This window comes from Eschrichtius robustus, chromosome 13 (assembly GCF_028021215.1).
Source record: "Eschrichtius robustus isolate mEscRob2 chromosome 13, mEscRob2.pri, whole genome shotgun sequence".
Classification (NCBI taxonomy): Eukaryota; Metazoa; Chordata; class Mammalia; order Artiodactyla; family Eschrichtiidae; genus Eschrichtius; species Eschrichtius robustus.
The window spans coordinates 86,992,768-87,020,456 of record NC_090836.1 but is presented as its reverse complement, the minus strand read 5'-3'; the positions used below and the strand labels follow the sequence as shown (position 1 = coordinate 87,020,456).

The following is a 27,689-nucleotide window of genomic DNA, read 5'->3' as shown; positions in this document are numbered from 1 at the left end:
GTAGCCTGTAAGAATGTACTCCTAAAAAAAAAAACAAAAAGAGTGTACTCCTGAAGTATCACTGAGAAAAGACCACGCAATTTGGTAAACATCTTGTCAAGGTAGGAGAAACAAACAATGAGAATGTAAGCAATAAATGAATGTAAAGCAACAGAAAACAGTTACAATCACTAAAAGAAACCATGCCTAAGCAGGAAACAATCAAAGGTGGGCTTGGGATATTTTCTTGTACCAGAAAAGAGGGAAGTGCTCAAAAGTCTAATAGGGCATGTAAAAAAGATACAGAAGCCAGCTTGAAGGGGACCCCTACATTTTAGCATCAAAGATTAATGAGTAATTGATTTTAAAACTCTGAATAAATAAAAATCCATGAGTCCATAGTAATGTAAACACACATAAAAAGAGAAACATAAACAGAAATAAAAACATCTAATTTTCTTCCTATAAGTAACTATTACACTAACTCCTAAACTGGTAATTAAAGAGAAAGAATTAAGTAGTGACCCTGCCATTTTTAGGGAACTGTACTTCATCCCAGTTAATAAGATAAAGACCTTCTTTACTGAGAAATGGCAGCAAATTAGTGTAAAGACATGATAGAGTTGGAAAGTAACCATTCTGCAAACTCTAAAGAAATAACTGATTCAGACAAGGATCATCAGTGCATGCTCAAAACCATTCGGTGAAAGGTTGCTGGGAAACAGTGTCAGAGTATCACTAGATCTTTTTTGACAGCAAAAGAAAAACTACATCTTTATATTGGGAAGACCTCACAAATTCAGGATAACTTGAGTTTGTGTCTCCTAGTGTGATACAAAATGAAATACTCAGCATCAGTTATGAAGTATTTCATAGATTAGATTGCTCAGTCTAAGCAAGCATTTAGATGTTTCCAGTTTATTGGAAATAGAGGAACAAGTTAAATAATACCAATATGAACTCACAGATAAATAACAAGAGAAAAAAAAACCTGAGGAGAATTCTAAGAGTCTAAAGAGACATAAAACCCATTACAGGGACAAATGGAGAAATTTGAATAGGGAAAATAGTAAATGAATGATATTAGGGAATACTTCAGTTTTCTTATATATGATAATGGTATTGTGGTTCTGTCCTTATTTTCAGGAAGGGATATGCTGAAGATTTTAGGGATTAAGTGTCATGATGTCAGCAATTTCACTTTCAAATAGGACAGAAAAAATATGAGATGCAGATATAAACTACATTATTAAGTCTAAGAAGAAGGTATACAAGTATTTGAGAGAGTGATCAAATATATTTTTAAAAGTGCAATCTGGGGAATTCCCTGGCTGTCCAGTGGTTAGGACTCCACGCTTTCACTGCCAAGGGCCGGGGTTCAATCCCTGGTTGAGGAACTAAGATCCCACAAGCCTCACTGTGAGACCAAAAAAAAAAAAAAAAATTGCTATCTGTAGAGCATGGGACTTAAGGGAGAATCTGCCTTAGCAATGTTTCCAGAAAATAAAGTGATTCATCAAATGCATTAACTTATTGGAGCATTTGACTTGGAAGTAGGCATGTTCTAGATGTTTCACATAACATATTTTTATTTTATTTATTTTTTGAATTTAATTTTATTTATTTTTTTATACAGCGGGTTCCTATTAGTCATCCATTTTACACACATCAGTGTATACATGTCAATCCCAATCACCCAATTCATCACACCACCCCCCCACTTTCCCCCCCTTGGTGTCCATACATTTGTTCTCTACATCTGTGTCTCAATTTCTGTCCTACAAACCAGTTCATCTGTATCATTTTTCTAGGTTCCACATACATGTGTTAATATATGATATTTCTTTTTCTCTTTGACTTACTTCACTCTGTATGACAGTCTCTAGATCCATCCAAGTCTCTACAAATGACCCAATTTTGTTCCTTTTTATAGCTGGGTACTATTCCATTGTATATATGTGCCACATCTTCTTTTTTTTTTTTTTTTTTTTCTTAAACATCTTTATTGAAGTATAATTGCCTTACAATGGTGTGTTAGCTTCTGCTTTATAACAAAGTGAATCAGTTATACATATACAATATGTTCCCATTTCTCTTCCCTCTTGCATCTCCCTCCCTCCCACCCTCCCCATCCCACCCCTCTAGGTGGTCACAAAGCACCGAGCTGATCTCCCTGTGCTATGCGGCTGCTTCCCACTAGCTATCGATTTTACATTTGGTAGTGTATATATGTCCATGACACTCTCTTACCCTGTCACATCTCACCCCACCCCCTCCCCATATCCTCAAGTCCATTCTCTAGTAGGTCTGTGTCTTTATTCCCGTCTTGCCACTAGGTTCTTCATGGCCTTTTTTTTTTTTTTTCTCCTTAGATTCCGTATATATGTGTTAGCATACTGTATTTGTTTTTCTCTTTCTGACTTACTTCACTCTGTATGACAGACTCTAACTCCATCCACCTCATTACAAATACCTCCATTTCATTTCTTTTTATGGCTGCGTAATATTTCATTGTATATATGTGCCACATCTTCTTTATCCATTCATCTGTCGATGGGCATTTAGGTTGTTTCCATGACCTGGCTATTGTAAACAGTGCTGCAATGAACATGGGGGTGCATGACTCTTTCTGAATTATGGTTTTCTCTGGGTATATGTCCAGTAGTGGGATTGCTGGGTGATATGGTAATTCTATTTTTAGTTCTTTAAGAAACCTCCATACTGTTCTCCATAGTGGCTGTATCAATTTACATGCCCACCAACAGTGCAAGAGGGTTCCCTTTTCTCCACACCCTCTCCAGCATTTGTTGCTTGTAGATTTTCTGATGATGCCCATTCTAACTGGTGTGAGGTGATGCCTCATTGTAGTTTTGATTTGCATTTCTTTAATAATTAGTGATGTTAACCAGCTTTTCATGTGCTTCTTGGCCATCTGTATGTCTTCTTTGGAGAAATGTCTATTTAGGTTTTCTGCCCATTTTTGGATTGGGTTGTTTGTTTCTTTAATATTGAGCTGCATGAGCTGTTTATATATTTTGGAGATTAATCCTTTGTCCATTGATTTGTTTGCAAATATTTTCTCCCATTCTGAGGGTTGTCTTTTCATCTTGTTTATGGTTTCCTTTGCTGTGTAAAAGCTTTTTAGTTTCATTAGGTCCCATTTGTTTATTTTTGTGTTTATTTCCATTACTCTAGGAGGTGGATGAAAAAGGATCTTGTTGTGATTTATGTCAAAGAGTGTTCTTCCTATGTTTTCCTCTAAGAGTTTTATAGTGTCTGGTCTTACATTTAGGTCTCGAATCCATTTTGAGTTTATTTTTGTGTATGGTGTTAGGGAGTGTTCTAATTCTTCCTATGTTTTCCTCTAAGAGTTTTATAGTGTCTGGTCTTACATTTAGGTCTCGAATCCATTTTGAGTTTATTTTTGTGTATGGTGTTAGGGAGTGTTCTAATATCATTCTTTTACATGTAGCTGTCCAGTTTTCCCAGCACCACTTATTGAAGAGACTGTCTTTTCTCCATTGTATATCCTTGCCACCTTTGTCATAGATCAGTTGACCATAGGTGCGTGGGCTTATCTCTGGGCTTTCTATCCTGTTCCACTGATCTATGTTTCTGTTTTTGTGCCAGTACCATATTGTCTTGATTACTGTAGCTTCATAGTATAGTCTGAAGTCAGGGAGTCTGATTCCTCCAGCTCCGTTTTTTTCCCTCAAAACTGCTTTGGTTATTTGGGGTCTTTTGTGTCTCCATACAAATTTTAAGATTTTTTGTTCTAGTTCCGCAAAAAATGCCATTGGTACATTGATAGGGATTGCATTGAATCTGTAGATTGCTTTGGGTAGTACACTCATTTGCACAATATTGATTCTTCCAATCCAAGAACACGGTATATCTCTCTCCATCTGTTGGTATTATCTTTAATTTCTTTCATCAGTGTCTTATAGTTTTCTGCATACAGGTCTTTTGTCTCCCTAGGTAAGTTTATTCCTAGGTATTTTATTCTTTTTGTTGCAATGGTAAATGGGAGTGTTTCCTTGATTTCTCTTTCAGATTTTTCATCATTAGTGTATAAGAATGCAAGAGATTTCTGTGCATTAATTTTGTATCCTGCAACTTTACCAAATTCATTGATTAGCTCTAGTAGTTTTCTGGTGGCATCTTTAGGATTCTCTATGTATAGTATCATGTCATCTGCAAACAGTGACAGTTTTACTTCTTCTTTTCCAATTTGTATTCCTTTTATTTCTTTTTCTTCTATGATTGCTGTGCCTAGGAGTTCCAAAACTATGTTGAATAATAGTGGTGAGAGTGGGCAACCTTGCCTTGTTCCTGATCTTAGAGGAAATGCTTTCAGTTTTTCACCATTGAGAAGCATGTTTGCTGTGGGTTTGTCGTATATGGCCTTTATTATGTTGAGGTAGGTTCCCTCTATGCCCACTTTCTGGAGAGTTTTTACCATAAATGGGTGTTGAATTTTGTCAAAAGCTTTTTCTGCATCTATTGAGATGATCATACGGTTTTTATTCTTCAATTTGTTACTATGGTGTATCAAACTGATTGATTTGCATATACTGAAGAATCGTTGCATCCCTGGGATAAATCCCACTTGATCATGGTGTATGATCCTTTTACTGTGTTGATGGATTCTGTTGCTAGTATTTTGTTGAGGATTTTTGCATCTGTATTCATCAGTGATATTGGTCTGTAATTTTCTTTTTTTGTAGTATCTTGGCCTGGTTTTGGTATCAGGGTGATGGTGGCCTCATAGAATGAGTTAGGGAGTGTTCCTTCCTCCGAAAGATTTTGGAAGACTGTGAGAAGGATGGGTATTAGCTCTTCTCTAAATGTTTGATAGAATTCACCTGTGAAGCCATCTGGTCCTGGACTTTTGTTTGTTGGAAGATTTTTAATCACAGTTTCAATTTCATTACTTGTGATTAGTCTGTTCATATTTTCAACTTCTTCCTGGTTCAGTCTTGGGAGGTTATACCTTTCTAAGAATTTGTCCATTTCTTCCAGGTTGTCCATTTTATTGGCACAGAATTTCTTGTAGTAATCTCTTAGGATGCTTTGTATTTCTGCAGTCTGTTGTAACTTCTCCTTTTTCATTTCTAATTTTATTGTTTTGAATCCTCTCCTTCTTGGTGAGTCTGGCTAATGGGTTATCAATTTTTTTTATCCTCACAAAGAACCAGCTTTTAGTTTTACTGATCTTTGCTATTTTTTTCTTTGTTTCTATTTCATTTATTTCTTCTCTTATCTTTATGATTTCTTTCCTTCTGCTAACTTTGGGTTTTGTTTGTTCTTCTTTCTCTAGTTCCTTCAGGTGTAAGGTTAGCTTGTTTATTTTAGATTTTTCTTGTTTCTTGAGGTAGGCTTGTATAGCTATAGACTTCCCTCTTAGAACTGCTTTTGCTGCATCTCACAGGTTTTGGATCGTCGTGTTTTCATTGTAATTTGTCTCTAGGTATTTTTTGATTTCCTCTTTGATTTCTTCAGTGATCACTTGGTTATTTAGTAACGTACTGTTTAGCCTCCATGTGTTTGTGTTTTTTACGTTTTTTTCCCTGTAATTGATTTCTAATCTCATAGTATTGTGGTCAGAAAAGACGCTTGATATGATTTCAATTTTCTTAAATTTACCGAGGCTTGATTTGTGACCCAAGATGTGATCTATCCTGGAGAATGTTCTGTGCTCACTTGAGAAGAAAGTGTGATCTTCTGTTTTTGGATGGAATGTCCTATAAATATCAATTAAATCTATCTACTCTTTTGTGTCATTTAAAGCTTGTGTTTCCTTATTAATTTTCTGTTTAGATGATCTGTCCATTGGTGTAAGTGACGTTTTAAAGTCCCCCACTATTATTGTGTCACTGTTGATTTCCTCTTTTACAGCTGTTAGCAGTTGCCTTATGTATTGAATGGCTCCTATGTTGGGTGCGTATATATTTATAATTGTTATATCATCTTCTTGGATTGATCCCTTGATCATTATGTAGTGTCCTTCCTTGTCTCTTGTAACATACTTTATTTTAAACTCTATTTTATCTGATATGAGTATTACTACTCCAGCTTTCTTTTGATTTCCATTTGCATGGAATATCTTTTTCCATCCCCTCACTTTCAGTCTGTATGTGTCCCTAGGTCTGAAGTGGGTCTCTTGTAGACAGTATATAGATGGGTCTTGCTTTTGTATCCATTCAGTAAGCCTGTGTCTTTTGGTTGGAGCATTTAATCCGTTCACGTTTAAGGTAATTATCGATATGTATGTTCCTATGACCATTTTCTTAATCGTTTTGGGTTTGTTTTTGTAGGTCCTTTTCTTCTCTTGTGTTTCCCACTTAGAGAAGTTCCTTTAGCATTTGTTGTAGAGCTGGTTTGGTGGTGCTGAATTCTCTTAGCTTTTGCTTGTCTGTAAAGCTTTTGATTTCTCCATCGAATCTGAATGAGATCATTGCTGGGTAGAGTAATCTTGGTTGTAGGTTCTTCCCTTTCATCACTTTAAGTATATCATGCCACTCCCTTCTGCCTTGTAGAGTTTCTGCTGAGAAATCAGCTGTTAACCTTATGGGAGTTCCCTTGTATGTTATTTGCCGTTTTTCCCTTGCTGCTTTCAATAATTTTTCTTTGTCTTTAATGTTTGCCAATTTGATTACTATGTGTCTCGGTGTGTTTCTCCTTAGGTTTATCCTGTATGGGATTCTCTGTGCTTCCTGGACTTGGGTGGCTAGTTCCTTTCCCATGTTAGGAGAGTTTGCGACTATAATCTCTTCAAATATTTTCTTGGGTCCTTTCTCTCTCTCTTCTCCTTCTGGGACCCTTATAATGCGAATGTTGTTGCATTCAATGTTGTCCCAGAGGTCTTGTAGACTGTCTTCATTTCTTTTCATTCTTTTTTCTTTATTCTGTTCTGCAGCAGTGAATTCCACCATTCTGTCTTCCAGGTCACTTATCCGTTCTTGCCTCAGTTATTCTGCTATTGATTCCTTCTAGTGTATTTTTCATTTCAATTATTTTATTGTTCATCTCTGTTCGTTCTCTAATTCTTCTAGGTCTTTGTTAAACATTTCTTGCATCTTCTCGATCTTTGCCTCCATTCTTTTACCGAGGTCCTGGATCATCTTCACTATCATTATTCTGAATTCTTTTTCTGGAAGGTTGCCTATCTCCACTTCATTTAGTTGTTTTTCTGGGGTTTATCTTTTTCCTTCATCTGGTAGATAGCCCCCTGCCTTTTCCTCTTGTCTTTCTATGAATGTGGTTTTTGTTCCACAGGCTGCAGGATTGTAGTTCTTCTTGCTTCTGCTGTCTGCCCTCTGGTGGATAAGGCTATCTAAGAGGCTTGTGCAAGTTTCCTGATGGGAGGGACTGATGGTGGGTAGAGCTGGATGTTGCTCTGGTGGGCAGAGCTCAGTAAAACTTTAATCCGCTTGCCTGCTGATGGGTGGGGCTGTGTCCCCTCCCCGTTGGTTGTTTAGCCTGAGGTGACCCAACACTGGAGCCTACCCAGGCTCTTTGGTGGGGCTAATGGCGGACGCTGGGAGGGCTCATGCCAAGGAGTACTTCCCAGCACTTCTGCTGCCAGTGTCCTTGTCCTCACGGTGAGACAGAGCCACCCCCCGCCTCTGCAGGAGACCCCTCAACACTATCAGGTAGGTCTGGTTCAGTCTCTGTTGGGTCACTGCTCCTTCCCCTGGGTCCCAATGCACACACTACTTTGTGTGTGCCCTCCAAGAGTGGAGTCTCTGTTTCCCCCAGTCCCGTCGAAGTCCTGCAATCAATTCCCACTAGGCTTCAAAGTCTGATTCTCTAGGAATTCCTCCTCCCGTTGCCGGACCCCCAGGTTCTGAAGCCTGACGTGGGGCTCAGAGGCTTCACTCCAGTGGGTGGACTTCTGTGGTATAAGTGTTCTCCAGTTTGTGGGTCACCCCAGCAGGTATGGGATTTGATTTTATTGTGATTGTGCCCTTCCTACCATCTCATTGTGGCTTCTCCTTTGTCTTTGGATGTGGGGTATCCTTTTTGGTGAGTTCCAGTGTCTTCCTGTCTATGATTTTTCAGCAGTTAGTTGTGATTCCAGTGTTCTCGCAAGAGGGAGTGAGAGCACGTCCTTCTACTCCGCCATCTTGAACCAATCTCACATAACATATTTTTATATATGCTCTTTCCAGTACTCTTTACCTTTCATCTTGTGAATGGTAATTTTACTAAGAAACTTTCATAAACACAACTCCCATGGTTAGTGAGGAATTACTACATGTATTTAGGTACCTAGAATAGTGTTCAGCTGAAGGTAAATTATATTAAACCAAACCTGTACTACTTTTCTGTGGTTTGTTTGGACAACAAATCCTGTTATCAGAACTCATGATGCATCAGCTATTCTACTGCAAAGAGTAGAAACAGATTTTTTAAAGAGTAGAGAACACAACATATTTTCCTAAGAATCAACCATTTAAAATGCTAACTGTGGGACCTCCCTGGTGGCACAGAGGTTAAGGATCTGCCTGCCAATGCGGGGGACACGGGTTCGAGCCCTGGTCTGGGAAGATCCCACATGCCGTGCAGCAACTAAGCCCACGCACCACAACTACTGAGCCTGTGCTCTAGAGCCCGCATCCCACAACTACTGAGCCCGCGTGCCACAACTACTGCAGCCCGTGTGCCAAGAGCCCATGCTCTGCAACAAGAGAAGCCACCGCAATGAGAAGCCCACACACCGCAAGCAAGAGTAGCCCCCACTCGCCACAACTAGAGAAAGCCAGTGCGCACAGCAACAAAGACCCAACACGGCCAAAAATAAATAAATAAATAAATAAATAAGCACATTACTAAATGAAAAAAAGTAAAATAAAATACTAACTGTGAAGTATACCAAATGCAAAAATTCAGAGAACTCTGGCAACCTGTACCGTCCACTACTTTTCCGATAGTTAGTGATACCTACCTATTTTTGCACAGTGCCTGTTACCATGGCCCAAAACCATGAATAAACTGATTATTATCATGCTCTTGCCAGTCTCCAATGTACTACTCTTCACAAATTTTTTTTATTTAAGCAAATTTAAAACTTTTTAAAAATTAAAAAATAAAAAGTAACTGTAACATACAAATTCATAGTGATTTGAAGAGGATCATATCCTGCTTTTATTTACTCACAATTTAGCCATACCTTTTCATTATCCTGGTTGTGTTTACTCATTGGTGACACTGGTTCAGAAAAATCAGTTTCATCATCTACTGCATACTGTCTGCCAGACAGAAAATCCCGTAGTTGACTCTGTAAGAAATAGAAGATGTTACTAACAAAATGCTACGCCAACTGTAAAAAATATTCACACCTAGCTCTACTTAGTGTCTCTGATGTTCCAGTGTACAGCACATTACCTGGCTTCTGTTGGCAGTCCATAATATACATGGAATTAAATTTCCTAACAATCTGTTTCCAATGGCACCTGTAATCAAAGAGTTTTACAAGTTCAGGGTTAAAAGATGACCTTGGAAATTTCATCTGAGCCTTTTATTTGTATGGAAGAAAGTCTTAGCTAATGCCCACAATAAATGCTTCATTTTGGAATATACATAAGTAAATCTATTTTCCTAAGCACCACAATATTTCAAACAAAATAAGAGTTTCCATGAAAAAATAATTTATAAAGTGATATTTGCTTTCAGCCTGACACACTACTCAACATCTCCATATTATTTCATTTATTCTAAGGGACTGAAGATTATACAGGTATGTACAAACACAAACACACACACAATTCCTAATAAGTAAACTTGAAGGAAAGGGACAAACTGAATTAACAAAGCCCAGTGAGATACTGCAAAATTATAACTAAAGTAACTCACCAATATATACTCCTTAAAAAGAAATAGCATTTGCCACAATTCTACTGATATGATAGATAAGCTGGTACTCATAAAGAGTTAATCAAGAGATGAAAAAAAAAACAAACCAACTAGAAAGCCTAGGATTTTGTTGTTTATAACATATACAATTTTTCAATCTCAAAATTCAAGATCACCAAAATAAGAATTTACTATTTATCAAATTTTGAATAATGGTAGTCCTCACACTTGTGGTTCTTATGTTTTCAGAAGAGATGCTGAAAGCAAAGTTTTATTTTTCCATAAACACAATATTATTTTTAGAAATGGGAGAATATTACCTTCTAGTTAAAAAACGTTTTCATATTTAATTACATGCAAAGTACATTATTCTAGATCAGTTCATTGGGTGTCAAAGTATGGTCCAAGTACTTCTGAGGTCCTTAAGACCCATTCAGGGGATCTGGGAAGTCCTCCTTTTCCAACTATGTATCAATGTGAATCTGAATTTTCTTGATATACTTCAATCAAACTAACTTACCAAATAGAAGCAGACATGTGAATCCAGGTATTTTCTATCACACATGATACTAAAGATACTCATAAAAATGTAAAACAATGTCACTATTCTCACAATTTTTTTCTTTTTGGAAAATAAAGTTATTCTTCATAACATGTTATTCATATTAAAATGTAATAGGTTGAATATCAGTATTTTAATAACTGATAAACATTTTAAACATTTGTCAATTTTAATTTTTAATATGGAAAATATCAATAGATATAATCCACATAAACAAAATCTCCTTCTGGTCCTAAATAATTGTTAGTGTAAAGCGGTTCCTAGACCTCAAAGTTAGACAAGTACTCTAGATAATATAGCATAAAGCTTTCTGAGGCAAGATAAAAATCACAATATATTTGCTGTGATACACTATTAATTTCACTGATTTGTATCTTTACTGATTTGACAGGTTGTTACTCACTGTATTTTTATCCTCTTATTAATTTGGAAGATGTACAGTATTTTTCCATTCCATTAATAGTTACCTTTACTCTCCCTGTACTCAAATCAGACCCATATTTCTCTATCCTTTTTTAAAAGTGACAATGCCTGCTACTTACCTCTAACAAACTACGAAGTTTAGCAGTTTTAATTCTAAACTAGTATCAGAATCTCTCTTAGTGTAAGTCTTCCATTTTAGCTCACATATTCCCAGTCCATCCTTATCATTTTAACTGCACATACACACTCCAAGTTTTAGTGCTCACTACCATCTTTCCCTAGATAGACCGCTGCTCCAGTTCATCTGTTTAATTATTTGTCTTTGGAAAGGTAAATGTTTCACATGAGGTATGATGATGACATTCTTTAAATTTTTGCATATCCTCACAAATCCTTCCTTAACTTGGCTGATAAATGATATCTTGGTTGAGGATGGAATTCTTAGGTCACTTTCAGGACATGCTATTTAATTTTTTGTTCTTTTTAAATAACTTGTCCTTTCTGCCAGGAAATTAAGAGTTCAGGAATTTTACCAGGATATGTCTAGGTATGTGTCATTTCTCATCAATTCAGCCTGGAACTTCATAAACACTCCTTAGGAGACTCAGGAAAATATTTATTATAACAAATGTAGTTGTAACAAATATATGATTTATTTTATCATGGCCTCTTTTGCATCTGTTCTTTTTTCTCCTTCTGGAACTCCTAACGTTTATATGTTAAATCCTCTAGATCTAGCCTCCAAGTTTCTTAACTTTTCCCTCTTTGTTTCTTTATGTTTTTTACTCTGTGCTTTACTTATTGTACTTGACTTTCAGGATACTAATTTGAGTCTGAATTCATCTGTTACACTGAGAAAACTTTTCTTCTTTTTTTTTAATGTCTAGAAAGTCTTATGTTTAGGTATATACTTGAATTTCCTTGAGTACTTATTATTTCGCTGGATTCAATTTGCTCTCATTCCCTTCGAGCAGCTCTATTTTGTTAGGCACGTGTGTTCTTAGCTGATTCATCTTTCTGGCCACTGAGACCCCTTAGGTGACCGTTGCTTCTCTTCACTGGCTCTTTGGGGCTCAGCTGACTGTTGAGGTACATTAAGTGATGACAGTTCTACAAGTAATGGCAGTTGAAATGGTCTCTACTCCTTATGGAGCAGCAGTGGAGAAATAAGCAAGCTGCCAGTCACCTGCTTAGGCAGAAAAAAAGTCTTCTTGTGGTCTCTCAAGCCTCACCAACAGTAAGACCATCCATTCAGCTACTTCGCAGCTTCTTGAGAGTAAAGGAACCCTGGCACACTCATAGAAGGCATCTATTGACCTTCCTCATATTTCTGAGGGCCGCTAAGCTCTTCTCAGGATCTACCACTTCTGCTCCTCAGCCCAGGTCTCTGATTTTGTCCTCCAGATAATTGCTCAGTTCATGAGAGCAATCTCTGTAACAATTCTCCCTACTTAGAGTCCAGTTAGAATCCAAGGACCTCTATGCTCCCAGATGCCCATGGGCCCTGCATCCATGTTCCTCAGGAGAGGAATTATAAAAGTAGGAAACAAAGGGGAAAGGGCTATCATTCAAATTATGTTCCCAGAACTTCCCTGTCTTACCTTTATCTTAATTCCTCTTAATTCTTACCTTATTTAGGCTACAATAAATCAAAACCAAAAAAGCTTATTAGGATCATGATATCTCAGGACCCTGAAATTCAGAAATGTTTAGAACTTTCTGATACGTATCTTTGAAGATATTTTTAGCATAAATTAGGGTTACATTTAGCATATTTTTGAAAAGTCGATCTAGGGATATTTTCCTGCTCACTTTTTCCTCACTGCAAATTTCCTTTGGTAACATAAGTATCAGAGATCAAGTTGTTAGCCTTCTAAGATTTAAATGCAGAAAATTTTCTACTTCATATATTACCATCTCAGCAGTTCCCACTTCATTCCTGATGTTTTGCAAAGGAGACATATTGATATTTGGAGACAGAACTTCCTCAAATGTAGAACCTTACATATCTCACACTATAAGCTGATTCACTTAAACGAAGAAACTTATTAGAGGACTTATAGGCAAAGGATAAAATGAAAACAAAGACCTCAGGCAGATTATACTCTCACTGGCTTATCAGAAACTCATGTTTGTTGTTCCTGCAATCTAATACTTGTGTTTGATTAACCTCTCTAAATTGCCTCTGTGAAAAGTAGTTAAAAATCGTCTCTACAGGTAAGCAAATAAAACATAACTAGAGAGGAATAAAAAACCTGTCTTCACTCACAAGTATCCTTATCATGGTGTGGGTGAGTATGTGTGGGTATGCATGTACAAGTGTGTGCGTGTATTTTGAGAAAGTTACAAAAAGGCAAAGGTTTCCATGACAGCCCAATGAGGCAAAGACAACAAACCGCCTGCCAGTATCCATTCTCCCCTTCTTCCTTAGTATCAGAGCTTTCTTTTTTCTTCTGGCACATTACTACCCAGAATAAAGACTATATTCTCCATCCTTGCTAGCATGTTGGTCTGGCCATATGACTAAGCTTTGGTTAATGAGATGGAAGCAAAAGAGCTACATCTCTTTCAAAGGAAAAGCGAGTACGGTGCTCCCATACTACTTCCTGCTGCATGAAATGCTGATACAATGTCTGGAGCTCCAACAACTATCTTGGACCACAAACGATCTTGAGGGTAGAAGTCAAGAACTAAGATAGGAGAGCAGCCTGACAGTAAAATCCTAGGTACTATCTGATAACCATGGACTTATCATATCAGTCCTAGAGGCTAACCTTTTGACATCTTTTATAAAAGAATGAAACAAATTTCCATTGTCTCAAACAACTGTTATTGTGGAGGTTTCTATTCTAAGCAGACAAAACATTATTCCCAAGTATCAGATAGAAATAGTTATAAAATAGTTTAATATCTGAGGAAATCCAGTGAACATTTTCTTCTAGTATGGCTACAATTATTCTTTTATTACCACTGTTTCATTACTACTTTAGTGGCACTTGGTATATGTTAAGATAAAGAAACATATTTTCAATACTTTAAAACAAACTAGACATGTTCAAATATATTCTAAAACAGTTTATCAACTATAATGTAGACAAAACGAAACTGCAAGGGATGTTACTCCATTAACTTTAAAATTTATACTTTATAAAAAAAATAAGGCAGTGAATGTGTCTGCAAAAAAAAGGAATAGTGCATTACCTCATGTATATTGCATCATACTATCCTCATGAAATGATACTCTATCTTAGTAAAAACTACTATTAATCCATAGAAAGAGTCATAGCAATCATTTATACAATATATGCCAAATGAACAGATTCACATTAAACCGAGCAAATAAAATACAAAATCAATCCCTGACATAATTCAAAAAGAAATCACGTACTTGGTACTGATTTATTAAAAATGTTTTGATCTAATAAGTAGCTGTTCTTATATTTCAACCAAATAATAACACAAATTCAACAAAATTTACCACCAAAATATTTCTCTCAAGTAATGACTAGCTTTCAAGTAGCTAAATTTTCCATTCTTAACATGATCCAAAAAGCAAAAGCATTATCAAGTTACTATAAATGCTGATCCATCATTTAAAGTAAAAATAAATCTAGCCAAATTTTAATTTGATTAAGATAAAATTATTTTAAAAATACTTACAGGAGATATGTTCGCATAATTTTCATAATTAGAAGTCAAAACATTACATTTTTTATAAACATCAATCATATCTAACATGTTACTGTTCTTTAAGAAATCATCATAAATCTTCCTAATGTTCTCATAATGGTCAATCACTTTCATATTTTCAACTGGTAAGTTCAATTTCTCATGTAGTAAGTATTTCCAGGTCAATAAGACATCGCTGAGAGAGACTGTAAATTCTCCACTGTACTGAAAGAGATAATGCCAAAAATAAAATGATAAAGTTGGATGCTAGATATTCATTAACTTACAATTAAGATAGAAAGTACAAACTGAATTTTGTCATAGAAAAGTCTACATTGAATTCCTGTGGATTTTCAAAGAACATCAAAGTTGAGCTATGGAATAATTTTAAAACCAGATATAAAGGAAAAAGATTTTGATGATTTTTAAAAATATGAACAACTATAATAAGTTTGCACATGACAAATTTAGCAAATATAGTCATCTTATTTCCTGAACTTCACTAAATTTCTTCTACCCAAAGTGGGGAGATGGGTGAGCAGTGAACTTAAGTGCTATTGACTGGGGGAACATTTGATTCTGTTAATACTTAGTTCCTTTTAGTTCTTTTTGCTAATGTATTTTTAACCTCTTATTTAAAACTGTCATGTCATACTGAATTCCTACATATCACATTATTCCAAGTGTTAGTCTTAATGCATGAACATAAAAATTAAATTTTTAAAAATTATGTTTTATTTCATTATTATTTCAGAAAGCAAAATATCGGTGCTAAAATTTGGGGTCAGAAAAGAATTTTGAATCTTCCCTGCTCATCATCACACTAAACTATAACAAACAAGTGCTAAGAAGCCATAGTCAGGTTTCTTTCTATAAGTTGTCAGATGTTACTAATCAGGCAAAATTGTTCGTTTTTTCCTCTTCTTCAACATCTACATGATAAATTATCTCAGTGGACATGTTGAAGATTTTTTTTAATTGACTGCATTCTGTTCCACTTAATATCTCAGATATTAATAATGGTGCCCTCCAAAACATGCTAGACCTAATTCAGTAAAAAAATTCTAACTACTCCTTTCTGTAGCATGAGTAACAAATATTTTTAAGTATCCACACGTGGTTTTGAGATACAGATTTTGCTGCCCTCTTCCATAGTTAATATGTTAGTAGTTTCTGCTAACACCAATATCTTTCCATTAATAGCATTTAAAAAATAGGTGCATATTTAAATAGTGCTAGTCATTGGAACTAAATTGTAACATCATCTTTAGCCAATGAAGAAGAATAGAAAGAAATCAAACAGAGCCAAATAATATATTATTTTCTACATATCTGACTCTTTCAAATCTCTATATCTTTTATAAAGATATTTTCTAACTACTATCCAAATTTAAGACAAGGTGTCCAAACTGCCTTAAAATAATTAACTCTTTACTCAACCATATGGAGGCAACTAAGGAAATTATCTTTATTGTCCTTGGAGTAGAGACCTGTTATATAAAATTATGAAAATTATTACATTTCATGAAATTAGTTCAATGAACAACCAAAAGAATCAGTAACTCTCAAACACTGGACCCATAACCCAAATGTAAGACAGATTTGTAATATCTCAGCGTTGCATCAAAATTGTATACTTTACTTCCCAATCTCACAAAGGTTACATACCATAAAATTTCCAAGTGGTATTTAAGTTAAATAAATCCAGTTATTTAGAGTTTCAAAACTAAATTGTGTTATCTCAAAAATTCCTAAAAATTATTTTGGTATAACATCCTTCATGTTAAAAATAAATTAAGATTTTGCCTAATATAAATGTACAAATCTCATCCCAATGACTATAACTAGTTAAAGTAAAACTATACAAGCTCTTGATCTTGTGAGAAAAGGTTTTGACTAGATTAACAGTGTTTATACTGGGATTATAAAAACATTTTAAATCCAAATAAAAATGCACTCCAAATATCAGTTTTCATGATCAGGTGCCCACCATGACAGCATAATCTGTTATTCAAACCAGTAACAACTGATTGAGAGGGTCTGCGGTCAAATCAGAAAATGTTTTGCTAGGAAAACATGCCAGCTGGCTAATATCGGAAGGAAGTTCAAAATGTTCAATGCTTTAGTTCTCTGATGGACATAAGAAGGGTTGTATTTCACAAGAATAAAATGAGAAAAATGGAGAGCTATGTTTTATCAGAGCACTTGTACTTTTTACATTTTACCAAAGTTACTTTTATAATTATTCAAAATTTTAAATAAACTTTACATTTTTAACTAACTGGAATTCTTGTTATGGAAAGAGAAAAGATAACGGGTTTACTTAAGAGCATTAATTGGCTGTGTGACCTTGAGTAAGATACTGAAATCCCTCTGAGTCAGCTTCCTTGGTTATAAAGTAAGACTGTACAGATTAAATAACACCTGATAAATGTTAGGTAATCAAAACTGTCAGTTTCCTTTCTCTTTTCTTATTCAAAGTAAAATAATTATTTGTTTGTTGGGGGAAGGGTGGTAGATAAATGTAATACAATTTTAAAAACAGTTTCTTCTTATTTGTTATGTCACTGTTGGATCATTTTCAAATCTGACAGTCAGCTACAGGTGCTGTGATTGCTTCCTATGAAGCTATAAAATTAATAGCTTTGTTTCATCCAAAGGACCATTTGTAATGTTCTTAAGGCTACTTAAGGTGAATAATAGCCTTAATAACATAATGGCCAGACAAATTAAAACTATGAAGCCAATTCCGAAGAAAAGAAAGGCTAAAATTTTATTTGCAATGTAGTAATGAAGTTATACATATTTGCCACATAACGAAGTTAATAATCCTCAGTGAATCTATAATAGGTTAAATCTTTAGCGATATTAAAACTGCTAGAGACGTGTTGTATTATTTAAGCTAAAACATCCCCCCACCTAAGAAAATATTCCAAGACCCTAAAACTCAAAAGTTATTTTCTTTCTCCCCACTAAATCAGTTAAGAAAACAAGCACACCAATAAACAGACTAACAACTCTACCAGGTATTCAAAGGTTTCATTGTAGTCAAATGTTATTGTAAGGACTATTACTTTAGGGACCTATGTTCTCAAACTTCAGAGAATTAAAAACCTAAATAGAACTCAAAGCAGAGGGTGGAAAATATAGGTGAAGGATATATACAACCAACTCCACCTTTTTATTACTATCTGCTACGTATGAATGCACCTGCAGGCAAGTGTATGTTGTTTCACATTGCCAAGTGACTTGAAGTCTGAGCACAGATGGGGATGCCTGAGCTGACTCTGTACATGAAGAGTTAAAGTAAAACTGACCCACAACCCACCATCTCCACTGCATACGTGCATGCATATACACATGAACTTGGAAAAGTTTAGTTGCAATTCATCTTTCCTCTTCTTTCCCACCCAGAATCTGAATTTTCACAGTGAATTAAGTGAATTAACAAGTAGAAAATTAACAAGTAGAAAGAGATACTGGGGCTTTCCTGGTGGCGCAGTGGTTGAGAATCTGCCTGCCAGTGCAGGGGACACGGGTTCGAGCCCTGGTCTGGGAAGATCCCACATGCCGCGGAGCAACTAGGCCCGTGAGCCACAACTACTGAGCCTGCGCGTCTGGAGCCTGTGCTCCGCAACAAGAGAGGCCGCGATAGTGAGAGGCCCGTGCATCGCGATGAAGAGTGGCCCCCACTTGCCACAACTAGAGAAAGCCCTCGCACAGAAACGAAGACCCAACACAGCCATAAATTAACTAATTAATTAATTTAAAAAAAATAGTAAGGTTATAAAAAAAAAAAAAGAGATACTGAGTGAATGCTACACAGACAAATCCTGAAGAAAAAGTGACGTATTGAATATTTCAGTATGTCAAAATTTTTACAATGAGAACTAAATTTTCTTCAGGGTATATTTCACTTAGCTTGTGGATATATTTTTTTAATTATTCATAAACAAACAAACAAAGGAGGTGATTTGAACATGGTCTGTTTGATTCCAGAACAATAGTCCTCAACCACTATTCAATAATGATTCTTAATAATTTCACTTTCTCTCTCTCCTTATTTTCTAGTGCATGGTCACCAAGGTTTAACCTTCAGCTAGCCCATTCCATTATACAATATCCTCATAATCTATTATTTACCTTAGTACCATTTCTTCAGATTACTAAAGAAGGACAGAATTTTTAAAAAATGCTCAGGCAGTAAAACTGGCAAGACTTGAAAATGAATTACAAAGGGGAGCAAAGGAAAGAGACCCTATGATGATCCTTAGGTATCTAGCTTCAGTGACTGACTGTGGAAGGTAAGGTAGGTAAGTTGAGGAAGCAAACAATGTGATCTACTTTTAAAAATTGATGTGGAGACAGTAATCAAGGTAAAATGTCCAGCGAGTACTTGACCATACCAGAGTAGGACTCAGTAGAGAGGTCTAGCATATGAATACTGGTGAAACAGGGAATATATCCAGTGAAAGTGGGTAAACGGAGCACACTGGAAGATATCAACAAAGTGTATAACAAGAGAGTATCTAAAATATATGTAGAACTCTTTCAAAGAGTGAGAAAGAGACAAAAATAAGTCGACAGTAAAATAAGCATAGAAAATGAATAGACAGTTTAAGAAAAGGATACCTAAATGGTCAGATAAGAATTTTAAAAGGTGCTAAATGCTCTAGCTAGCAGAAAAATCAAAATGAAGTATCACTTTTTTTCTTTTCTAATGAAGTTTGATAACACCTAATATGGAGAGAAATAAGAAAATGGTACTCTCCTACACTGTTGACATAAATGTCAATTCTAACAGCCAAGTTGAAGAGCAGTATGGAAGTATCAAGGCAAATTAAAGATGTATCTACTATATGACCCACTGAGTATGGGGCTTAGATTACCTCTTGCTCAGTGCACAGACATCTCATTTCAGTGCAAAACTGTAATACCAAACAACTTCAAACAACCCAAAAGTCCATCTACGAATAAAATGTATCTGTCACACAAAGGATGACTGTTAGAATGAATAGATCGTATCAAATTTTCTGTCTATCAGTACCTATAGAAGTCCTGAAAACAATGTTGGATGATAAAAACAAGACGCAGAAAAATGTATACCATTTGTTATAATTTTAAAACAGACACGCTAACAGTGCAATTTGTACAACTGGATATACAGAGAAGCCCCTCCTGGTATAAAATACCTAAAATTACAGGAGAAAATAGGAAAACTTTTATTAAGCTTGACTGAATTGTCCATAAGAGAAGAGAAATTACAAAAGGCAAAAGCAGTGAAAAAGTGCCAATGCAGAAGGGTAAGCAAATGGCAGGGTCTGTGTTTCCCTGGTGTCTACCACTCCCTGGCATTTAAGAACCTGATTTTTATGAACTCTGAGCACAAGGTTTAGGAGACAAAGCTGACCATAAGAAGGCAGGAAGCTGGATCAGAAACATTCCTTGCCCACCTGTCATATAAAGCCAAAAGCCCCTAAAGGTCAACACTCTTACTGTGTCCGCTAGAACAAAATCTGCCCAGCAGAAGGTGATGGTAGAGATACTTGCTGGTGAAGAGATTTCTGAAGCAGTCTCAGCATTGTGCTTACCTCTCTGGGTAATCTTCACTTAGATTTTTGCCTAATACTTAGTTTCTGCTGAGATAGGGGAAACCAGTCATCTACCTTGGCAGAGAATTGGGGGTTTATTCCCTGGACAGGGTAAAATAGTCTCTGGACTGAAGAATCCAGTTGAGGAAGAGAACCCAAATGAAAATCATAGGAATCACATGACATTTTATATTCTAAATTTTGACACACTTTTCAGGCACCCATCAAATAGGCAGCTCAACTTTACACCCTTCATGCAGGAGGAAAGAAGACTGTTATCCGAGGAAACTGTTCCAAAAGGGATATCCTAAAGATATCAACATCAAAGCTTCCCCAACCAAATGGCCCAGTAAGATCAGGTTGACAAGCCCTAACCCTGCACAAAGAGCTTCCAATAAACATTTTAGTGCTCCACTTAAATATAGGTGGATGGCCAAGGATCACCATGAAGGAAGTCTCTAATCAGAAGACAGGAAGTCCTTCCCAAATAAAACTAACAAAAACAAGGAACTTGGAGGAAACACATTATGCAAGAAGATGAAAACCTCAACAAAATATTATTAATAGTCTCAAAGGAGAAAATATTAGACCCAGGAAGCAAGAACTGTATGACATTATAAAAAGAGAACAAAAAAGTGCTCTTAGAAATAAAGAGGACATTAGCAGAAAATCTAATAATTATCTCACAATTAAGCTAAAAAACTATTAAATGTTGAATCTTTGACTATTGGTTGAAAGAAAAGTAAAACAAGGTGAATGGATAAATAAACTGATACATCCATATAACGGAATATCATGCACTGCTAAAAAGAAATGAGCTATCACACCATGAAAAGACACAGAGGAACCTTAAATGCATATTACTGAATGAAAGAAGTCAATCTGAAAAGGCTACAAACTATGTTCCAACTATGTGACACTGAAAAAGGCAGAACTATGGTGACAGTAAAAAGATCAGTGGTTTCCAGGGATTGGGGAGAGGGAAAGATGAATAGTAGAGCACAGAGGGCTTTTAGGGCAGTGAAACTATCCCATACATACTATAATGGTGGACATATGTCATTATACATTTGTCAAAACCCACAGAATGTACAACACCAAGAGTGTTTAGGGGTAAAGATTCAGGATGTCTGCTACTTACTATCATATGGTTCATATAGAATAATAATAATATGCATGTATATATATATGTTTACATGTAATACATACATGTGATATTTATATTTATATACACATATGAAATATTAAAAGAATAATGATGCAAATGTGGCAAAATGTTAATAATTAATGAATCTAAGTGAAGGGCATACAGGAGTTCAGTGTACTATTCTTGTCACTTTTCTAGAAGTTTAACATTTTTTTCAAAATAAAAAGTCAAAAAAGTGCTACTTCCATTTTTTTTTAACATACCTATGTAAAATTTATCTTTAGCAATATTGTGATTAAAAACAAGGAACAGACAAATTGTACATGTAACCACGACTGTCCCCCTCTTCCCCTTTCAGCTACACGGGCCCTTTTGCATTTTCTCAAATTCTATCTGCAGTCTGGAGCCAATGTGCAGTCTTCAGCCATGGGGCCTCTGCATATGCAGTTTCTCCATCCTCATCTTGGCCCCCACTCCTTTGCCTAATTAACCCCTTTCCCTCCTTTAGGGCTCAGCTTTATCTCTCTGACCAGGTCAACTCCCTGGTCGAATAGCATCATAAACTTCTTTTTTTTTTTTAATTAATTAATTTTATTTATTCATTTTTTTTTGGCTGCATTGGGTCTTCATTACTGCGTGCAGGCTTTCTCTAGTTGAGGCGAGCAGGGGCTACTCTTCATGGCAGTGCGCAGGCTTTTCATTGCAGTGGCTTCTCTTGTTGCGGAGCACGGGGTCTAGGCGTGTGGGCTTCAGTAGCTGTGGCACATGGGCTCAGTCGTTGTGGCTCACAGGCTCTAGAGCGCAGGCTCAGTAGTTATGGCGCACAGGCTTAGTTGCTCCGTGGCATGTGGGATCTTCCCAGACCAGGGCTCGATCCCATGTCCCCTGCATTGGCAGGCAGATTCTTAACCACTGAGCCACCAGGGAAGCCCCAAACCTCTTCTTCTGATAGCTTTAATTTTACACTTATTTGTATTACTCTCTACTTAATGTCTGTCTCACCTATTAGGCAATAAGCTTCACAAAGGCAAGAGACATGTCAAGTTTTGGTCACCATTCTAAGCCAACACTTATCACAATGCCTGGCACATAATAGAAGCTGAAAAAAAGAAATCTGGGGCTTCCCTGGTGGTGCAGTGGTTAAGAATCCGCCTGCCAACACAGGGGACACGGGTTCGAGCCCTGGTCCGGGAAGATCCCACATGCCGCAGAGCAACTAAGCCCATGCGCCACAACTACTGAGCATGCGCTCTAGAGCCCGTGAGCCGCAACTACTGAGCTCACGTGCCACAACTACTGAAGACCGTGCGCCTAGAGCCCGTGCTCCACAACAAGAGAAGCCACTGCAATGAGAAGCCCCTGCACCGCAACAAAGAGTAGCCCCTGCTTGCCACAGCTAGAGAAAGCCTGTGCACAGCAATGAAGCTAAAAGGCAGCCAAAAATAAGATAAATTTATTTAAAAAAAAAAAAGAAATCTGGGGCAAGGAGGAAGAAAGGGAAGAAATTAACATGTATATAGACAGCTAAACAGTTGTACTGGCCTCCTTGCTATGCCTTGAACATGCCAGGCATTTTCTACCTCAGGGCCCTTGCATCTGCTGTTCCCTTTGCTTGCTAGTCCCTTCCCACAAAAATTTCCACAACTCTTCCTTCTTCCCCTCTTTCAAATCTTTGTTCAGATGGCATCATCTTGATGAGGCCTTCCTTGACTACCCTATTCCAAATCGCAAGAACTCTCCCACCCCAAACTCTAAACACTCCTTAGTAGAATCTCTATTTTATTTTCCTCTGCAGCACTTATTATGACCTAAAATGCTAAATATCTTATTTATTAGAGAATTATCTGTCTCTCCTCACTAGAAGATAAATCCCATAAGAGCAGGTATTTCTTTCAGTGCTATATTCCTAGAATATATATATTCTTAGAATAACGTTATTCTAAGAACTTAATAAATGTGTGGAAAGAATAACTGACTACCTAAGATAGAATTTTGTCAAAATTTTTCTATGTTCAAAATTTATCTTAATATACATTGTTTTAAATATGCAAAACAGCAAACTATCCACACTTAGGAAAAACTATCTCTTGTTTTAAGATTATAGAATTCCTAATTTTCAGGTGTTAAATTATTCTTCCTTTTTCAAAATGATGGTTCTAGTCACTATTTTTTCTCAATGGCTTTCTGTGCTAACATGAGAAATGTTCAAATCTGTCAATATCCAATTTGGGGGGAAATTTTATTGGTATATGAAATCTAAAAGTCTGGGAACTAGTGACATATAGGATTAAAATAATTCAGCAGGGACTTCCCTGGCAGTCCAGTAGTTAAGACTCCACGCTTCCAATGCAGGGGGCACGGCTTCGATCCCTAGTTGGGGAACTAAGATCCCACATGCTGCGTGGCACAGCCAAAAAAAAAAAAAAAAATCATCAGAATGCCATTTCACTATCTAGCCCAACAGACCTATTGAAACCATTCCACCTTTCAAAAATCTTCTTCTCTAGTCAAGACAGTCTCCTTACCGTTTTCAAACCATCATGATTTTAATACCCCTGTATGCTTCCTCTGAACTGATTTTTCCCTTCCTTCATTGCTTCTTTAAATTCTTCCCATCCAAAGACTTCCCTCCTTTAAGTATATTATGTAAAATCCAAGAAGGCTTTCCTTACCACTCCAGCCTACATTCATCCTTCTCTCATCTGAATGCCTCTAGCCCCTTAGGTAGAGCTTATTCCAAACACTGGTTTGGCCCAAGCCAACTGTGTAAGAATCACTTCAGATTAAAAAAAGATTAAAAGGTTAAAAAAAAGACAATTTCCAGGTCTCAGTGCAGATTAGGAAAATCAGTGTCCAAGACTGGGGTACAGAAGCCAGTATTTTTTAAAAGCACTCCCAAATGATTCTGCTTCACAGCCTGGCTTAGGAATAATTAATCTATACCACAGAGCCTGAAATTAGTCATAAAATACTTGGATTAAATAAACATTATTGGGTTTCCCTGGTGGCGCAGTGGTTGAGAATCTGCCTGCTAATGCAGGGGACACGGGTTCGAGCCCTGGTCTGGAAAGATCCCACATGCCGCAGAGCAACTAGGCCCGTGAGCCACAACTACTGAGCCTACGCGTCTGAAGCCTGTGCTCTGCAACAAAAGAGGCCACGATAGTGAGAGGCCCGCGCACCGCAATGAAGAGTGGCCCCCGCTTGCCGCAACTAGAGGAAGCCCTCACACAAAAACGAAGACCCAACACAGCCAAATAAATAAATAAATAAATAAATAAATAATAATTAAAGGTGCTAATAATTTTTTAAAAAATAAATAAATAACATTATTTATGTGTGCTTTCTAGAACTTTTCAGGGAAGAAGTCTTATCAAATAAAAATAATTTTTAACCATAATAATCATAATAGTTGTATGTTTACCTTAAGATTTTAAATTAAGTCTATTTATCTCTTGTAAAAATAAAATACAGTGTGTGTGTGTGAAAAAAAAAAAAAGATTTTAAATTAAGTATCAAATGTGCATGTCCCATGTCAAATTATACATATAAAAGCCTTAATTTTGAAACAAATCATTTCAAATCCAATTGTAATATTTTGACAAATATATGCAGAGGCATTTGTGAATACAGTATATTGATATTATCATAGGAGAGCATATACTGCAAAGAAATTAATGTAATTAAGTTTATTCAAATGGGCAGCAAACAAAATTCACTTAAAAAAAAAAGTTAACCTAAATACAGTCTACTAACCTGTTTGTTGTTCTCTGCCATGGAAAGCTGCAATGCCAAGAGCATGGAGTCTGCACCACATACAGTAGTTCTCTCAGAGTTACAAAAAGTGTGCCAGTTCCTTCTGAACTCTTTAATCATATCCAAGACACACTTCCGATTAAGCACAGCCATCCTCTTAAAGTAAGACAGAAGGCAATGTTACAAAGCCTTATTTTAACTGGAAATTGATATTTAACATGTATAAGGAAGAAGAGTTACAGAAAAATAAATAGTGAACAAGAGGTCATTTCATATTTACTAAGATTGCTTTTAATTAAATTTAGGAAAACAGAATAATACAATTTCTGCCCAATCGTATTTTCCTCTCCTCTAGTTTTCTTAAGCCAAATCTTTGAAAATAACAAAATCCAACCTTCAATCTGAAAATTCATACAAAACAGATAAATGCAAATTCTGCAAACATAATTGTACACACAAACATAGCTAATTAAAGCTGTATTTTTAAAAATACTTATTTTGAGATAGATGGTAACATCTATGGTAGAATGCAAAACAAAAAATTTCCTCCCATCCCTATATTGTCCCAAAAGGGATGGTCTATTTTCCACCCCTTTGAATCTGGGTCAGCCTTGTGACTTGATTTGACCAATAGAATGTGGCAAGAATGACATCATGGGAGTTCCGAGCCTAGATCTAGTTCCAAAAGGCCCATGCAGAAAAGAGTTAATATAGCAGGCCTGACTACTACCCTTTGAAAAGCCTGCTTACAGGGTTGGCCCTTGGTTGGCATCTGGGAACTTAGATTTCAGGACGATTTCCTGTAAGAATGGTTCACTGTGCCTAAACTATTTGTATAAATAATATAGCTTATGCTGAACATATGCTTTTCTTTTGAGTATGGAATTTGGGAACATAGAGGATACCTACATGTTCAGACCCCAGCAGAATCCCTGGGCACTGAATCTCTAAAGAGCTTCCCTGACAGATAATATTTCATGTGTTGTCGTAACTTGTTGCTGGTAGAATTAAGTATATCCTGTGCGACTCCACTAAGAGAAGACTTTTGGAGGCTTGTGCCTGATCTCCCCTGGACTTCACCCCATGTATCAATACCTTCTCCCTTTGCTGACTTTGCTTGGCATCAGTACAACTATATGCTGAGTCCCCTGAGTCCTCTTAGCAAATTATTCAACCTGAGGCGATCTTGGGGACCTCCTGACACAGGCCTTGCAGTTTTAGCTCTTACTCTCTTGCTACTCTCAGAATGACATATGAAGAAGTGCCAGTTAGCCTGCAGGAAAGGCCATATGGAGGAGAACCAAGGCACTCCAGGTGACAACCAATACCAACTCAAAGATATGTGAGTGAGGCTATCTTAGATTATCTAGACCCAATCAACCTGCCAGATGAAATACAGCACCATAAGTGATCCTAGGCAAGACCAGCAGAACCACATAACTAAGTCCAGCCCAAATCGCTGATCCACAAAATCATAAACATTTTAAATCGTTGTTGTTTTAAAGCCACTAAATTTCAGAGTGCTTTGCTACACAGCAATAGATAACCAATACAGTAATAGCTCATATTTAGAAGCTTTCTTGGTGCCAGATACTTTTCAAAAGCTTAATATTTATTACCTTATTCAATCTTCACAGGAGTCCTATGAAGAAGGTCTATTATTATCCTCATTTTACATCTGAGGAAAGCAATACCCTATGCCACTCAGCTAGCAAATGGCGAAATAGACCTAAATCCAAGATGCCGAAGTCCAAAAGCTGTGCTCTTAAATCACTATATTACATAACTTCTCCTGATAGACAAAGGCCTTTCAAAATAATTGGATGTAGTTCCAATGTTTTATATACTCAAGCCTATATGAGGCAGCCAATTCCTTTCTCTGAGCGTACAGACATGCCTCTAAACCTTTTTTTCCCTACTTCCTTTTAAGTACCCCAGTCTCCAACACAGTCACATGCCATTATCTTATTTGGGGTATTTTACTGTACACATTCCCATTTACTTACTCCTCTGTTATCTTTTTCTTCTTTTTTTATGTGGCATAAACAGAATCCAGGATGTTTACCAGGTATCTTGGGTTTGTATGATCAAAAAAATGGGCATGCACCATTTACAAAATAATAATTTATAGATATAATCAGTGATGCAATTTAAAGATACAGGTAGAAGACTATAAATTAAAATATCTATAAAACTATATATCCTAGTAAATAATAAAATTCTCTTCAAAATATCCCCTTCATCTCTTAAAAGAAAAAAAACATAAAGTGAAGAAATAAAGCTTCAGTGATATGACTAGTTTGCCTAAAATCAATCTTCAGTAGTAAATTATTTACTGGTATTATTTGAAGATACTATGAGTTCAGATTGCTAATAATGAAGACTGATCTGGAATTAGACTGTTCTGAATTCTGGCTCCACCACTTACAAGCTGTGAGACCTTCTCCAAGTTATGTCACCTCTCCCTGTACTGTACTGAAGATGAAAATAATAATAATAATAATAATAATAATACTCCTATCTCACAGGGTTTTGTGAAAAGTAAATGACAAAAATACAAGGTAAGCTTTTACAACTATGCCTGGCACATGTAAAAGTGAATCTCATCGAAGGGTCAGCATACTTTTGGAAAGGTTCAAATAGTAAACTTTTGAGGCGTTCAGGCCATCGGGTCTCTTACAGCTACTCAACTTGACCTTGCAGT

The 27,689-nt window shown here is 36.4% G+C and overlaps 1 protein-coding gene across 4 annotated transcripts in view; it reads right to left on the bottom strand.

The window, feature by feature from the left end:
• The window catches only part of PARPBP (PARP1 binding protein), a 75,104-nt gene that overhangs the window by 46,438 nt on the left and 977 nt on the right, over positions 1 to 27,689 (bottom strand). For 3 of the 4 annotated variants that reach the window (XM_068559986.1, XM_068559987.1, XM_068559990.1), the window contains exons 2-4: positions 24,986 to 25,141; positions 14,483 to 14,716; positions 9,155 to 9,262 (exon numbers count right to left, since the gene is read on the bottom strand). In XM_068559986.1, the coding sequence (XP_068416087.1) occupies positions 9,155 to 9,262; positions 14,483 to 14,716; positions 24,986 to 25,138 (495 nt within the window). In that variant the 5' untranslated portion in view covers positions 25,139 to 25,141. Of the gene's footprint in view, positions 1 to 9,154; positions 9,263 to 14,482; positions 14,717 to 24,985; positions 25,142 to 27,689 lie in introns of those variants that run through there. The other variant, XM_068559989.1, reaches the window with a different exon arrangement.